Source organism: Diadema setosum, chromosome 11 (genome assembly GCF_964275005.1).
Source record: "Diadema setosum chromosome 11, eeDiaSeto1, whole genome shotgun sequence".
NCBI lineage: Eukaryota > Metazoa > Echinodermata > Echinoidea > Diadematoida > Diadematidae > Diadema > Diadema setosum.
The window spans coordinates 9,868,945-9,884,438 of NC_092695.1; the positions used below are offsets into that span (position 1 = coordinate 9,868,945).

At 38.1% G+C, this 15,494-nt stretch overlaps 1 protein-coding gene across 6 annotated transcripts in view; it reads left to right on the plus strand.

The window, feature by feature from the left end:
• The first annotated feature begins 7,456 nt into the window (after positions 1 to 7,456).
• LOC140234577 (histone lysine acetyltransferase CREBBP-like) overlaps positions 7,457 to 15,494 on the plus strand; it is a 33,697-nt gene continuing 25,659 nt past the window's right edge. For all 6 annotated transcript variants that reach the window (XM_072314594.1, XM_072314597.1, XM_072314598.1 and 3 more), the window contains exons 1-5: positions 7,457 to 7,955; positions 11,871 to 12,670; positions 13,789 to 14,328; positions 14,744 to 15,005; positions 15,365 to 15,478. In XM_072314594.1, the coding sequence (XP_072170695.1) occupies positions 7,862 to 7,955; positions 11,871 to 12,670; positions 13,789 to 14,328; positions 14,744 to 15,005; positions 15,365 to 15,478 (1,810 nt within the window). In that variant the 5' untranslated portion in view covers positions 7,457 to 7,861. The remainder of the gene's footprint in view (positions 7,956 to 11,870; positions 12,671 to 13,788; positions 14,329 to 14,743; positions 15,006 to 15,364; positions 15,479 to 15,494) is intronic.

Here is a 15,494-nt window from a genome sequence, read left to right on the forward strand (position 1 = left end):
GTTAACATCCAAACGTATGGTTGGGGTTTAGAAAAAAAGGGACATAAGTTTATTTTGATACATTGTCAATTTATGCGGAAGTTTGAAAAATTCTTGTCTGGATAAATATGTGTTGTATAGCGAATGAACGACCCTTGCTTAACCAATCAATAAGGTGCTCAATTAGATATGTATGGTATTTTATATCTTCACAAAATATCTAAAGAAAATAAAACAAAACTTTTTTTTTTTGCAGAAGTCACATGATGCATCGGACCACGCAATTTACTGCGTAGAAAACAAACAAAACAAGAATTGATAATGTGATATACTCAAGTGCGGTGTTTAAACAGCGATCCACTCTATCACATGAAGTAATAGTCACTTATTCCCAACTGTTTTTCAGTCATCACTGTATTGTTTTCATTGTGAGGACCCCCGATTTTTCATCGTGACATTTCTTGCTGTTCTGACTGATGTAAATTCTTTTCTTTCAAAATCCATTCTATAGATCGTGATATTGAATTTGAAACAAGAAACTGGAAATGAATGTCGCAATACGAGAGAGTTCATTTTCAATTTCGTAATTCAAATAAGAATATCACAATCTTTCTTGCCACTCGTTATAAAGACATATTATGAAGACTTATTATAGCCATGAACATACTGTTATTTTTGCTTCCTGTGTATTATCCAAATGCATGTCCGATTTGAATCATTACTTTGCATATTCTGTTGGACAAAATAAAAAACAATTTTGAATTTGAAATATAAAGTGGTGTCATTTTCCATGTGTTTTCTGTATAGTGGTGAAAATTCTCACCAGTTTGAGGTAGACATAAATGTCTTTCTTGCCAAGGTATAGATGATCTTTGTGATTAAATAGACACACAGGAGGCCTATAGAATACTAGTAGCTGATGACTGACACTTTGACCTTTAGGCAGCAAACCAACAAAACGGTGGATAAATTTGACTTAAAGGCATGATTACAAAACGGTGAGTATCGATATAAAGGATGCAATATACGACGGTAACCATAGCTGATCTTTGGTCCCTGGCGAAATCTCGTTAAGTTAAACGGGAATCAATGCCATGATCAGGAAAGACTATATCATTTTCTCGGGTTTGTCTGGAATAAAATTGCTTCTTTGCTGTTGTTTATTAACTATTCTGTCCTTTCAAAAAAAAATCATACAAATATGATTACAATAATCACACAAACAATGAAAATAATACACAAGTCTTCTCAGTGATTCCTCTTGATCAATGAAATGTTTCATAAAAAGTTTTATATAACGAATGCGTATAAGAATTCAACCTGTAAATGCACGAACGCCCATGTCCACGACTTATTCGCCTGCATGAACTCTATTATTGAGTAAATTATAGTTTTTGCAACAACGATACTTTAAAAAAAAAAGATTAAAAAAAAGATTCTGGAGACATAATGAGATAATAAAAACACTAAATGCCCAGAGAAGAAAGGAGAAATTAAAATCCACATATAATCTTAGCTAAATTTACTGTCACGGATAAGATTATTAAAACTGATACAATCATTGCAATCAAATTAATGATTATCAGATAGAACTTATTAAATGTGCCGAAGGCCTCAGGCTTCTGTAAACTCTCATTTAATAGTAGTACATATTGTATTTGTCAGTCAGACTGTTTGCCATTTTTTATTTTTGTATTTTCTTCAGAGAGAGAGAGAGAGAGAGAGAGAGAGATACACATCATTCTTCAAAATGAAACAATGCATTTGACCCCGCAACTTTATGAATAAAAACCAAACAATCAAGAACTGATCGTGACTTATTGTGATCGAGTATATAGGCCTATACGGTGTATAACCAGTGGCCACTGATCACATGAGATGGTAATAATATACCCTCTTCTGGTTTTTTTTTTCATTCATAACTATAGTTGTCATCGCAACAGGACATTTTCATCATGATATTCTATGCCGTTCGTTAGAAGTAACCCTTGATTTCATTCAGTATAGGGCCCTACATAATAATATGATAATTGCATGACTCATATAAGCATTCACTTGAATGTGTATTAAATATGGATGTGAATATTTTATGCAATCCCCAATCGTTGAAATTAATCTATACCTCATTATGTTATGCAATAAGTTTTTTTTTTCTAAAGAATGAAATCTGTAATCAAAATAAAATCTGTCGTTCCCCGTCAAAAGCCTTCTCACAATCCTCCTCATCCAATGTATTCACATGCACTTGTTTTTGTTTTTGCTGTTGTCAGCAGATCTGCACTAGATTCCATTCAAGACACAGTTATTGCGTAATATAATCATAAGCACTCATCACTTGGATATAATGATACACACACACACACACACACACACACACACACACACACACACACACACACACACACACACACACACACACACACACACACCAAAATTCATAACTTTTGAATCGATCGTCCGATTCTGCTCACACTTTCACCGATGTGTTCTACTATATTACTGATGCTTTCTCTCAGTTGACATTTACATTTTGGCTTTGGTTTCCTTTAAATACAAACATAGGCCTAATATAGGCCTATAGGCCTATACATGCTTTTACTGCGCGCCATCAGTAGACTGAAGAGAGATATTTTAATCTCCATTCTAAACTATGTTCAGGTTAAGAATAGAATACCATTAGGCGTGCTGATATATAAAATATTCAGGCTTACCTAAAAAGATAATAAAAAAACAAACCAGAATATAGAAGTTCCAAAAGGAAAGGTAAACTTGCCACTCATTTTAAAAAGATGGAGGTTAGAAATTTAATTTGAAAATGTATAACTAATGTACAGGGTATTTTTGTCATATTTGTTATGCAATATCTTATGTATTTATTTTGTTATCCTGCATCTTTTTTATTCTTTGTTCAAGTGATTCTTTAATTCATTTGCTTTTTTATTCTTTACTGTAAGTGCCATTTATTTTTGACCGATAAATACTAAATTATTTAAAAAAAAGAAGTTTCATAAAAATCAGATATAGAATCTAAGATAGTTGATGGAATTTTGAAGTTCTCATGTTTTTACCGAGGCGCGAATTATATGGAGACTTGTGTGCAGTAGAAAGTGAGACGTAGAAGCGATCACATTAAGCCGATTTGAGTATGTGGGTGCGACATCACTCCGCGATTGCGCGAAAACATGGAAAATTCTAAGATTCAAACCCTCCCGTGAATTAATGTCCGATTTTGATTGAAATTTCTTTGATTAAGTTCGTGTTCTTTTATTTCATTTATCAAATTCAACTTGAACATTATGTAGTATAACATAATCATGTACTGCACTGAAACATGACAAATTCAAAGCATGGTTGTTTTTATTTCTCCGTTGTTTCTATTTTTTTTTTTTCACATCAGCTAACGACAGAAGTGGCATTGTCACTCAACGTGGTCGGATGATACTAGAATGAAAACTTCCGTTAGCAAGAACTAGTACGTGACATATGTGGCATATATTGTGGATAAGCCTCCCGACTCCCGATCGGAGGACCCGAGTTCGAATCCCGCCCAGTGCTTACGTCCTTGGACAAGATGTTTTTACCCACTGTGTCCCTCTCGACCCAGGTGTATAAATGGGTACCTGGCAACGCTAGGGTAATAATAATAGCAGGGCCCTCTGGTAGAGCAGTGGTAACACTGAAGAGGCTACCCTGGGTAAATAAGACATTATTATTATTATTATTATTATTATAACAAGAATAATAATCATAACGAGAAATAAACAAGAACAAGAGTAAAAAGAATGAGAATAAAAATCATACCATTAAATGAAACAAGAACAAAAAGTATGAACAAGAAGAAGCATAAAGACAACAAGAAATGGAATGACGCAATGAACGAGAAACTAGATTAGAACAAGAGAAAGAATATGAAATGAAACAAGAATACCAACTACATGTATTCGTAAATGAAAGCAATAAACCTAAAGAACGAGAACAACGATATCAACAACAGTACGAATATTATATTCGTGCGTGGGTGTGAATTCCATCAAAGTGAGAAAAAACTTCCTCAGTACTGGTCTAGTGTACCGCCTACGTACGCTATGAGCGAGGGAAACCCAAAGAGGCGTGGCCTAAGTTTATGCTCATGCCACCTTCAGATCACACTGCATGCATGGTACATGCGCACTGAAACGGGGGAACCCCGGCGCACAATTTCCATGTGTGTCGCCGAACCCCTAATAAACTAGGCTCCGCCCCTATTTTGTGCCACACTGCACGCACCTCACGACACAGCAGACCACATGCCCCACAATCAACTCGTTGGTACATGGTAGAGGGGAAAAAGCATAGAGAAAAGGACACTTTTTCTCACCGTCAGTCCTGAATTCTTGCACCCAGCCCTGCACGGTCTGCAAACGAAGTTACAACTTACAGCAGTATGAGCGTTCCTTCCCGTGTATTCAACACTTGTATTGTGAGATAGAGACATATACTGCGAATCAAAATTAAAGAAAATGGTAATAAATGAACAAAAAAAAAAACCAAACAAACAACGAAAATAAACCATTAAAAAAAAAAAAAATCACCTACGACAGAACGCGCAAGCCCTTCCCGCACTCACGCACTGGTGCGAGCACGAAGTCATGTCGAAAAAATGTATCTTTGGATGTGTAGATCTGTATGTATAAGATGTATACTGTCTGATATTTTCGTTTATTTCTTAGTGCCTTCAAAGCAAATTTCAAGTTCCGTCCTTCACCTATTTCAAATTGTTAACTCGGACGAGCAAGTGCAGCATTTTTGGTCGATGTTTCAAACGATTCGGAAGTGTGCTGTGGTAAAACCAGCTGTCATTGTATGGATGCGGCCAGCCGCTCAAGAGCACGTTCTCTCTCTCCCTGGATCGTACGTGTACAATTACCGGGGAAGCCCCATGAGGTCAGAGTGTTCTGTGGCGCTTCGGTTCCTCGATGCTTGCTCGGTCCTAAAAATGGCTGGCTTGTCCGCGGTTGAAGTTTTAGAGGGAGCCTACAATAAGAATATGAATATATATGATATATATACATACTTACATAACCAAATATATGTGTGTTTATGAGTGTATAAAACAAGCACACATACATACGCACACATACACAGCACGCACATACACACATTTCTTGCAATAAAAAAGAAAACAAACACACACACACACACACACACACACACACACACACACACATACACCACAACGTTTTCGCCATTCAATTATAATTGGCCACGGTGCATAAAGTAGGACTTGCCCCCAAAAGAAATAAGAACAATCGTATGCCTGCATAATGACATAGGAAACAGGCAACTCATCGAGGGTGTGTGTGTGTGTGTGTGTGTGTGTGTATTTTTTTTTTTTTTGGGGGGGGGGGCTAGAGTCTCTTGCGTATAGCAGAGGTTCGATGAGCCCTATAACCTGGGAGTACTAGGCCTACCTCCATGCTTCGCAACATAATGATGAGCACAAAAACGTGTTAATTGCAAGGTGATACATTCTTCATCTCTATGAAGCGTCAGAAAACAACTGCAGGACAGCAAATAGTAAATTAAATGTTTTCATTTACACACCGGTGAGATATTCAGGCCTATAGACCTCCCTGGTCCTACCTCTCAAGCCAGCAGTTTTCATCCAAATCCAGTCGTATTACATAGTCTCACGCTTTTCTTTGTAAGAAATGTCTGTTTGGTTTATATAAAACAAACATTATTTAGACTTGCGGACTAACAGATGTTTCACATGTCAATCAAAAGGTGACGCGCAAAAATGCGTTAGTCCAAGCCACCGTCTACAATATAGTATCCTTTCATGATTTTAATGCATAGCAGAAAGGGACATAAAGAAGTCATCAGCTGTTTTTAATAGTGCGGAAGTTTGATGTCTTGTTCCATACATGTGTAAATGGAGTCCAATGAACATTAAACGACAATCACATCAAGAACAACATAAAAAAACGACTGCCACTATATTTACCACTGCCATGCTCCTAATGTTGATGGTGAGTGAGCAGTATTTTGAAGTTTATGATAAAACTATAGATAATTGTGATGGGCATATGACAATACTGCTTTGTTGAAATAAAACTATATGATATGAATATTATGCAGTGTAACTTTGCCAATAGTGTGATTATTTATCATCATTTCATTATTGTAATTATAGAGGGCCTACTTCGTAGTTTCTCTTTTTGTAAGTTGTCCACTAACCATGAAATTACAACTTAATCACAATGCCTAAATTCAACAAAGTTCTACAAGTTGAAGATAATTGAAGTATAGAACTATATAGTTTTATAGATATGGAGCTACAGCAATGTTATATCTGAATTAATGCATTTCACACTTTTTTGTGTGTGTGCATAAGAACAGTAGTGGAGAATCCGTCTTTTCTCAGCCATGCTTTCCGTAACATCCGCTCGCTAAATAATGAAATGTCGTACAAAGTGTGTATAGACATAGGCCTATATACAGTATAAATTCATACATGTCTCACATTAGCAGCATTAGGCCTTAGAACTATTATGAGAAATAAATTTCAAGTCACCATGCCACCTGAAAACGTGTAGTGGCATAAATTGTTTCATGCAGACATTCACAGATCACATGGTTAGTGTGAGCCTCCCGTGAGCTCTGTAAACAATCTGTGCAGACATGCATTTCAATGAAGATTGTAAGTATTTGAGCCGCACTAACCAGTCTTGATTTAGATCCCTGCAGGCATTCCATCATAACTTGCTAATTTTGTTGCTACGTCGGTCATATCATGGCACGCAAAATCTGCTTGACGTATGCAATGCTAGCCTATAGTTTCATCACTGAATTACCAAGGCCACATAAATGGGATGTCTTAAATCCTCTTTGTTTATCAATATGACTGATTGCTTTCTTTCTTTATTTTCTAACGTTGCACATGCATCGCACAACTATTGTATCAATATATCAATGGAATTCCTGTCGTATTTAAGAAGCCAGGGAGTAAATGTTTGCGATTTCAGTATTGAAATGCTAAGTGAAATTAGGTGGTTAACTGTCATTTCATCAAACGCCTCAAGAATACCGAGAAATAGCTTTTAAAAGTACTTCTCTCCTTGCCACGATCAGTGAAAACAATCTTACACGCTCTCTTCTCTCGCCGTAACTTGCCAACCATAAACTCTGCACTGATCACGACATGCGCGCTAAGACCACTGGGTATTTAAAGAATCCCACAGTATACGGCCACTGATTCGTCACCTGAATTACGAAACGGTCCGAAATATCCCGTTATTTGCCGATTCATTTATACCTGTCAATCAGATATACGTCATAAGGCTATTGACCAATCAGCCATCAGAAACTGCGAAGTCTGTTCATATGCTAATGAGAAATCGTTGCCTAAATTATTTTTCGGCTTCGGCTTTTTCCGGAAGCTTTCCTTGTTCGGTTCTCTGACAAGCGTAAAAAGTTTTCATCAACAGCCGCCATTTTGTGAAAGCCCTGCCGGGCGAAAACAGCAATTTTTCCAGAATTTTTACGTCCCATATCGGAAGCCTTTTACCATTAGACGATCTGAAGTGCTTAGCTAGTATTCCAATAAGCCTTCGAAGTCAACTAGATTGTCTAAAACTGCAGCATAATGTGACGGAAGCGCCTTCAAATTCACGGAGATTTGTCGGAGATCAAGCTTTGTACGCCCGCATCATAGTGTGTATTGAGGAAAGATGTTCGCAGCGAAGTTTCAGAGACATGTCGATGCCCTGGTTGAACTCTGCGTCCAAGATGCGATTGTTGTTGGCGAGTAGATGGGCCGATAGGAACTTATTAGTCCAAAAATCTACCCTCAAGAGCGATTGATAGAAGGATACCCAGATCTGGTGAATAAGATTTAATCATGGCGGACCAGATGGACGGACCGCCAACGAAAAGGCAAAAATTGGCGTCACCAGCAAACGCTTCTAATGTTGGCAGTGAACGCGGCGAATCAGGTAAAATTCACAACATCCTGGCTGTATCAGATAGCTATTTCTTTGTTTTAATTCCGATCGCTGGGGCCCATAGTGCGTAAGTGGGTTAAAATATTGCATGACACAGACAAATCATGCTTATAACATCATTCAGGTATTTTCCGAAACTGATATGTGAAGTAATATTTTGCCTTAACATGTGATCATCAATTGATCTGTGTGGGCTAATTTACCATGCAGTGGAATATGAAAAGGTGAATGTGGGAGCCCTGGCCTGGCGAAGCTGCTGTGACTATGAGAAGCAGTTGTGACATGTCAAGCAGTCTGTAGTAACACAGTTACACATTGTAAGGCCTGTATTCTGCTTTTTAACCTGCAGGACCTCTAAATTTAATTTGTGTGGAGTAAAACTGATGCCTTCATGTGATAATTCTTGGAAAATAGACAAAGTTGTCTTTGGTCTGTAGCAATTGTAAGCTGACCTACCAAGGCCAGCAAGGAGAGTAATGTTAGACTCTTCGAAAAGGGGGAACATCTCGGAGATTTAATGCGGCTTTTTGAGCCTTACTAATAGACGAACCAGTTTCATGTAAACTACGTAATGACATGTTATTTTCAAGTCATTAGGAGTGAATGATTTGTAATGTTGTTTGCTTCAGTTGTGTAGACTCGATACGAAGTGAGAAGTTGTGGCACAGGTGGTATTTTCCCCCATCTCTGCCACAGATTGCCAAACTTTCTCGCCATGCACTGCAGTATTTTGTACTCTTTGCCAAGTTCCTTAAAAAAAAAAAAGTTGCGATGCAGTTCCCCTCTTTCAGGTGAAATTAGTTGACATCAAATGTACAATTGTACACTTTAACAGAGGTCGCTTGATATGATACTGATACAATTTAGCAGTGTTTGTTTTAAAGAGATTTCACTTGACTTGTGAAACGAGATTCAAGATCTGATTTTCTATCCAATATGTTTATCTTGGACATGATTTTATCGTGTGGTGCAATGTAGTGTATTGATACGTGTAGGTGAAGTAAGGCCCCGCTACAATGCAAATAGGTGACAGTGTTACAATTCTTAATACAATGCAGTTGAACCTGTGCTGGAGTATAACATAAATACAGTAAATCGGTCAATTTCTCAAATTTGTCAGTCTTTTATAATTTTAAAAGCAGTGTGCATTGCCAGACCTTAGCTTTTATGTGTTTGTATGTCAAACATGATTAAGAAATATTGCTGTCATTGTGTGACAGCTTGTATCGTTTGTTAAATATTAACAAATTACAAACTGGAGGCCTGGTAAATCAGTTTTCTGCAGAAAAGTTGTACCTCTCCATCGTTATAAAAAACAAAATACAATTGTAGAAATGTGTGTTGTTTCTGTCACAACTTATGGATGGTAGGGCAACACTGCACTGCTTGTTACAAAAGTTCAGGACAAGGTGTACTGACCTGGAATGGCTCAAGCAGACATTTTTATGACGGAGCTATTTGTAAGAGGTTTTGCTCACCTTGACATGAATTTGTTTTTATTTTAGGAAAGATTGAGACCCTTGTTTAAAAATCGACAAGTGTCCTGTCGTACATTCTAATGGACAGAAGTGTTACAAATAAATTCTGAATATATTTTTTCCTTGTATTATGTGAGATGTTCCATGCTTGAGCTTTCTACAGTGAACGTGTAATCTACATGTAGGATAATGTGAAAAACTTTAGCTGAGGATAAACATCCTAGTCAAAGATGTATCTGGTTAGTGATGATAGTCTCTGTAAACGTCGTATTGTACAATAAGTGTTTCTTCTTTGAGAGCTCTACAAAAACATTTAGAAAATCATATAAAGTTGTATAAATCATAAAATGATATTCAGTGGGAGGGAACAAGAAGATTACTGAGGCTTGTAATCCTTGCCTGCAAAATTTCAAAAGGGGACGTGTAAGAAAGGTGAATGTAATGCAGTATAAGGTCATATACACTTGTTCATGTTATGAATACTTCATTATAAATTTTGTACATTACATCTGTAGTCACTGTGATGCATGCAACTATCAAATGATACAGTTTTTCATTCATTGTAAATGGTTGATGCTGTAAGCAGTTGACTAGTGGAAAACAAAAATTTTGATGATGTCTTTATTTTCTACTTGTGAACATACAGTACATCGTACATACAGTTGTAATATGGGTTATTCACCCGGTAGTCACAGCCAGTACACAAATGCCTCTCAGCAGAGATGGTCTGCCAGGTTACATCTTTCATCCAGGGGTGTACAATGTATTTGAAAATTTCTCTGTATATCATTGTGTGACCGGCACATTTGCAGCATCGCAATGACAACTCATGACTTTAATTGCTGCAAATCAGTCAAATTGAAAACCGGTAAACTCTTCTTATGCCAATTTGAAAGCAAGGAAATGAGAAGTAGCAAATGCTATGCATGCATTCATTGTAGCATTACATGTGGACAAAGATGTGCATTAAACAACTGGAAGCGACAATGCTACCAAGCTGTCCCTTAGTGCATCTGTGCTAAGGTTTTACAACAGTACCGGGTACTTTGTGTTTTGGGAGTACCTCAAATTTAATGTATTTCCAGGTAGCACCCCATTTTTCCCAGGGCATGTTTTGATTATTTGGATTGATTGAAAAAATATTAATGTATCTTTTGTAGAATGACAGCAATGAGAGTGTTGTGCTTGAGAATATTAACTAGGAGGAGTTGTCTGCATCTTTGCTGCGTCAGTACCAAGGTCTCTACACCCACGTGTCTGTATTCCCAGGGCACTTCAAATTACAAATGTATGTTTGTGCTTATTTCCTATACTTAGTACATAAGTACTTCCCTAGATTTGCTACTTTTTTTCAAAGTAGAAAGCATTCTGCTTGCAGCAGGAAAACTACAGAGAGATGGCCAGATGATCAGGTTGAAACAAAATAGTGAACTTAATGTCAGAAATGTCACACCTAAACCAAGATGTCAGCAGAGTAATTTGTTTGGTACAGATCTGGGCATTGTAGCTAATCAACTAATACATGAAACTTATGTCAATGACAATGACATCTGGCAGAAGTCCTAAAATGTGATATCCTGTAGCTTTGTAATCATGATGGTGTGTTGTTATTATGTTTATCATTTCCCGCATGTTTGTAGGCTTACAATTGAATAAGTTTAATTTGTAAAGGCACTGAACAACCTGAACTTGTTTCTAATGCCACAAAGTCCCCACCCCCACCCCAATTTTGTTCCCATTAGGAGTAATGGGTTTATTGTAAGATAGGTACCAGACTGCAAGTGGAGTATACTCTCAATGTTAGATAGCCAAGTTGAACAAGTCTTTTGGTCTACAGTATTTGGCATTGCAGTACAACTGTAAGTTGAAAAGGCTTGCATCATCTGTTCTGGCCCGGCATGAAAATATAGTATAGAATTGTATGCTGCAATTGTGCTGTAGTCTTTGTAAGTAAGAGTAATGAAGTGGAGAGCTACTGTATTGTGGCTGAGTGGATAAGACTCCAAGAGTATCAATTACAAGGTCCCTGATTCAAGTCCCCTGGCTGCAACATTGTGCACTTACAGTATGTAGGCAAGACACTTAATCCTCATTACGTAGTCCTTTTGTCTCATTAACTGAAATCATGTTTGTAATTCAAGTACCCTGCTGTTTTTTTTTTTGTTTTTTTTGTTTTTTTTTGGTAATGCTCACATAGGTAGTGAAAAGTTTGGTGTATACTGTAAGGTTGTGTTGTGCAAGTCATCAATATGCCAGCCTGAGTTATACAATTCTTAAAACTTAAAATTTGTTGTTTTCACATGTTGTCATTGCTTGATACCAAAATGTGCTCTTTGTGCTAATGTTATCTTGTCATATGCTATGTGGGGGTTTAAGAGGAGACCTAATAATTTCTTTCCTCTTTTCTTCATTTCTGTTTCTCATGCAGAACTTACAAAACTGCTTGATATTGATGTGCCCCCACTGACTGATGATCTGAGCCACAGTACCAATGATACCTCGGTGTCATTTGCATCAACTGTCAGCTTGTCCGGTGGAGTTGGTGTTGCTGGAGGATCTCCATCGGTTACTGTTGCTTCTTCGGTCGCAGGAGTGGTCGAGCCACACAATGAACAGGCCAAGAAGAACACTCAGCTCACGAAGCTGCTGCAGTCGCCACCCCGCACAGTCAGTGCCCAAGTCTCCCAACCCGGCGGTGGCCTGGGAAAGTCTGTCACTGTGTCATCGACAATGCAAAACCAGCTACAAGCAGGTGGAAACAACCCCGGCCTTGCCAATGTTAGTGTAAACTCGCGCACTTTCACCAACAGTCCTGTGCCAAACAGCATTGCGAAGCAGGTTGGTGGACCAGGGATGGTCCCATCTCCATCTCCAAATCAAGCAGTTGGGACATCTGTCACCAATATACGGACAAATGCCAGTGTGGTGAACAGTATGGGTCAATTTAATCCCAGTTCTGGGCCTATACCAAATAGTATGGGTACGTCAAATGTTGCCACAAATATGGGACCTGGACATAGTATAATTGGGAATAGGCAACCTATGATGAATGGACCTTTTCAAGGTGGAGATGGCATCAGCATAAACAATTCGATGGTGAGAAACAGCAATTCTGTGGCTACGTCCATGGCTCTCCAACAAATGGGAAACAACAATGCAATGGGAAATGTTGCCCAGCCCAGTATGATGAGTGGAATGGATGCATTAGCAAAAGCAAGAGCAGCCAAGGTTAGTGATCCCCCGTGCAAGTCTAAAGCTTTTCCATTATTGTTAAATGTATTTTATCAGGGTCTACAGATTGTGTGTGTTGTATGAAAATCATTGTTGAGAAGTTGTGCGATTTTTACTGGTATTCCGTTATAACTCATCCTTTTTAAATACTGTCGTCAGTATTGCAGATTAGTCCATACAGGAGATGATAATCCAGAAGTAATACAGATGACTTTTGTACACCACAAGCAATTATTTACCAGTAGTTCCACAGGAGAATAGATGCAGGAAATGCTTACATGTATTTTCTAGGGAGTTCCATCTTAGTATTGTAACTCTTTTTTTTGGGGGGGGGGGGGTGTAGAAGGTACGAGGGATGTCAGTGAGTATTCCTTTTAAAAAGTATGAAAAGTGGCTGTAATAGATAAGGCTTGTAACTCATTTTGACAAGATGCTTTGTCTTTATATTACGTATGAAATACACTAAGTATATTACTGGAGTTGATTCATAAAATCTGTTTTATGTAGCCTTATGAAGTGAAGGTACTGTATGAAAATCATCCATATGGGCATGAAACTTGTGTTTATATTTGCACCAGTTTCTCTTGATACCCCAACCAAACTCTTATCATAATAGTGAAGACAGCCACTATTTATTGAATTCAATGCTGGATATATATTTGGTCGTATTCCATGTCACTTTCAAGATCAGAAATCTTCAGTTTTGTGTGTTTTTCTCCTTGAACTGCATGTTTTTTTTTACCTTTTTTGCGCAGTTAATATCTGCACTATTTATATTGCATTCTAAGCATATGTGTTGCAAAACAATACACTGGCAGCTGAAAGTTCTAATTGTGCATTTTTTTTTAAAACTCATTGTGATTTAAAGATATAATAAAACAATGCCTTTTGATTCAATCACCCAAAACACATCTGCATGAATTAGACAAAAAGCCTGTACTATTTAGTTTTGTCACATGTCTTAACTGTTAAATGACATGTTACACATGTCTTTTTCCTGATTCATGTAGTCACTTCTAGTTGTACACATTTCTGTGTCTAATTTTGTTATAATCTTTTCCTCCTTGGTGGAAGTTCTAACTCCTTGTATTCAATGCTTGCTTGCTTGACTGCAGGTGGGTGGTATGGGAAATGTGCAGCACATGAACCAGCCAAACACCAACCCTTTCCATGGATTCTCCTCCTCCATGAACACTATGCCTACACCCACACCCAACATGAATGCAATGTCCTCGTACGTGCCCACCAGTGTGACCAACAGTTACTCAATAGGGAACGTGATGGATGGAATCAATATGCCCGGCAATATCAACATCAACCCTAGCAACATGGGCGCACCCACGGCTAACATGAACCCCAACATTGGTGGGGCGGGTGCCAACATGTCTAGGAATGTGATCACTAACTTGTCCGGAGCCATTGGTGGGAACTCCAATGTGATGCATGGGAACATGATCGCAAGTGGCAACTTCAGGGGGAATATAAATGTGCCCGGGAACTTGCAGCGAAGCATATCAACAGGAAATGTGAATATTGGTGCAAACAATGCTGGGGCTGGTATTCAAGACATTAGTAGAAGTGACAGTATTGCTGGAAATCATGGTGTTGGTGCTGTTGGCAATGTTAATATAAGTGCTCAAGGTGGAGTTAATGTGGTAAGCTTTGTCATCACACATTCTTCTTCCACCTAACCTCTGTCAAATTTATTCTGTGCACAGTCTAGCATGAGTCTTGAACCCTTGTAGATTATTAGTGTAACTTCCTCTTTGAGTTGAATTCTATCTAAATGAAAGCCCTTTAATGCTCTATAGATAGATGCTTAAATTGCCTCATAAGCTGCAAATACTTTGTGAAAAGTGGTGGTGGAAACAGCCTCTTTCCCCTGACCTGTTCACACTTTTTGTATATTAGAAACTTTCTTCTTTCTGGTAAGGCAAAACATTAGATAGGTAATATGTGGTACTGATACAGTTTACAGCAATGTTGAAGAGAAGACCCTGTTGTATTTTGTTTCTGTGTGTTATTATTACCTCTTCTGACTTTTTCCCCCATTACTTATTTACTTTACAGCAAGCCCAGCAGCAAGCAAGCACACAACAGCCACTGTCTGGGGTAGGAGTTGCTGGGGCTGCTGGAGGAACCCAAACTTCAGCCGCTGACCCAGGCAAGAGGAAACTTATTCAGAGGCAGCTGGTGCTCTTACTTCATGCCCACAAGTGTCAGAGGAAAGAGGCTAATGGAGAGGTCAAGCCATGTGCCCTCCCCCACTGCCGAACCATGAAGAATGTCCTGAACCACATCACGAACTGCCAAGCCGGGAAGTCTTGCCAAGGTAAAGCTGTGAATTGTAGGTGCTGTCATCAGTGTGATTGAAAAGGAAAGGGGAGGGAAATACGAATTGGAAAATGCACAAATGAGAAATGTTGGAATTATTTCACATTTAAGGTTATTTGCTGTGGGGAACATCAGTTATGAACGGAGAAATATATATATATATATATTTGTATATTTATATATTTATATATTTATGTATTTATTTATTTAATTTTTTTTTCTTTAAAGATTACTTCTTAACTTAGCAAAAGAAAATGTGTAACATAGAATATAGGAGCTTAAGAATATTGTTATAGGAAACCTGTGTGACGGCCACACCTAACTTTCAACTTTTTTCCCCTCTGTAAATTTTCACAGTGTCTCACTGTGCTTCATCAAGACAAATCATTTCTCATTGGAAAAACTGTACACGGAATGACTGTCCTGTGTGTCTGCCCCTGAAGAATGCATCAGATCGCAAGCAGCAGCATGGTAAGGCTACATATTA